Source organism: Vitis vinifera, chromosome 10, assembly GCF_030704535.1.
Source record: "Vitis vinifera cultivar Pinot Noir 40024 chromosome 10, ASM3070453v1".
NCBI lineage: Eukaryota > Viridiplantae > Streptophyta > Magnoliopsida > Vitales > Vitaceae > Vitis > Vitis vinifera.
Genome location: NC_081814.1, coordinates 7,891,237 through 7,893,132, shown reverse-complemented (window position 1 = coordinate 7,893,132; position 1,896 = coordinate 7,891,237). Strand labels below are relative to the sequence as shown.

Genomic DNA, 1,896 nt, shown 5'->3' with positions numbered 1-1,896 from the left:
ACAATTTTGCCTGCACTTTGCATGAAATTTTCTCTATACATTTAGCAGGATGAGCTTTGAAGCCGAGCAAATACAAAGAAAGCAGAAAAAAACAAAAAAATAAAAATAAATTACAGATATCAAACAGGTATATAGAAGACGAGCTTCATCAGGTGGGTGGAGGTTCACTAAGGTAAGAAGGTAGGAGATGACTTCTACCTAGTGGAAAGGAAAAGGAAAACAAAGAAAAGAAAAAGAAAAAGAAAGAAAGAAACTACACAAATTGGCCCTATTGTGGTTGTGGCTGTTGCTCCTGCTGCTGCTCACTTCCTTGCCAAGTCCATACGATATCCTTGAGTGAAGGCTTCAAATCTTGGTTACAGAACTTCTTATACTCCAAGGTGTCACCTGCCGTTTTCTTCACCTCCACCACGAAAAGTGAAGGCGTGACCTCGAAAATTTCAGCATCTATAGCAAGCTGACCCTTTCTCCCTTCCTTGCTGCCTTGCAACTTCACCGTCCCATCCTTTTTCTTAACCTTAAATCTCTCCATTTCTGCTATTTCTTCCAGTTTGGATACAATGGTTGATGCAGGCTGTTTGGTGGTGAACCGAGCGTCTGGCCTATGATTGGTATCTTTCTCAAACAGACCTGACAGATCAAACCCGGGTGAGAGAGAGATGATATCGAAGGCATTCAAACAAGTTGGCTTCATGCTGCTTGTTGTTTCCTCGGCTTCCTCCTCAGAAGTTCCTTCTGGATGTGTGGCAAATACAGCACGGACATCGCTCATCGAATCATTTCGATTGGGTTGTGGGGCTACAATCGGTTTGAATCCCTTCTTGAACCAAGGGTTGTCCATGAGCTTGGCCACAGTTATTCTAGTGCTGGGGCTGGGGTCGAGAATTTTAGAAAGAAGCTTCCGGACCTCCAGTGGGAACCATTGTGGGCACTTGAATTCACCTCTGCTGATCTTCCTGTACATTTCCATGAGATTAGGGTCATGGAAAGGGAGAAAACCAGCCATGAGAACGAAGAGAATGACGCCACATGACCACATGTCTGCCTTGGCTCCATCATAGCCCTTCTTGTTGATGACCTCCGGAGCCACATAAGCTGGAGTTCCACAAGTAGTGTGGAGGAGGCCATCATGCCTCCTTGAGTCCCACAGCGCACTCAAGCCAAAATCGGTTACTTTAAGGTCTCCATTCTCGTCAAGGAGGAGATTCTCCGGCTTGAGGTCGCGGTGGTAGACTCCTCGGCTATGGCAGAAGTCAACAGCTCCAATCAATTGCTGGAAATACTTGCGAGCCGCGTCTTCCTTGAGTTTGCCTTTCGCCACCTTGTTGAACAGCTCTCCACCTTTGACATACTCCATGACAAAATAAATCTTGGTCTTGCTCGCCATGACCTCATAGAGTTGAACAACATTAGGGTGTCGAACAAGGCGCATCACCGAGATCTCCCTCTTGATTTGATCTATCAACCCCACCTTCAACACCTTCTCTTTGTCAATCATCTTTATGGCAACACTCTGACCGGACTTGAGGTTCCGAGCATGGTAAACCTTGGCAAAAGTCCCTTGCCCAAGCATTCTCCCCATCTCGTACCTTTGCATCAAAATTACACCTTTCTTCTCCATATCTCCTTCAATCTAGAAAAAAAGAAAGAAAAAGAAAAAAGGGAAAACTAAAGAGTTATTGGATTATACCATCCATCTCTTCCTGCAGTTTGATCTATTCTTTTTGGTCCTAATTCCCAAAAAGAAAAACCATACAGAGACAAAGGAGAAGAAAGGCCCGGGATCGATAAAAAGGGGATTCAAACCTTGCCCTCAGGCAGGGAGAATCCCTTGTGATAGATGATAAGAGTATTGCAGCAGGGAACTTTTCTACTTGCAAATCATTCCTTCTCATG

At 44.7% G+C, this 1,896-nt stretch overlaps 1 protein-coding gene across 1 annotated transcript; it reads right to left on the bottom strand.

Moving 5' to 3' along the window:
* Positions 1–268: 268 nt before the first annotated feature.
* CIPK16 (CBL-interacting protein kinase 16) lies at positions 269–1,621 on the bottom strand. Its single transcript, NM_001280965.1, has one exon. It carries the CDS (start codon positions 1,619–1,621, stop codon positions 269–271), a length of 1,353 nt encoding a protein of 450 aa, NP_001267894.1.
* Between the last annotated feature and the right edge of the window lie 275 nt (positions 1,622–1,896).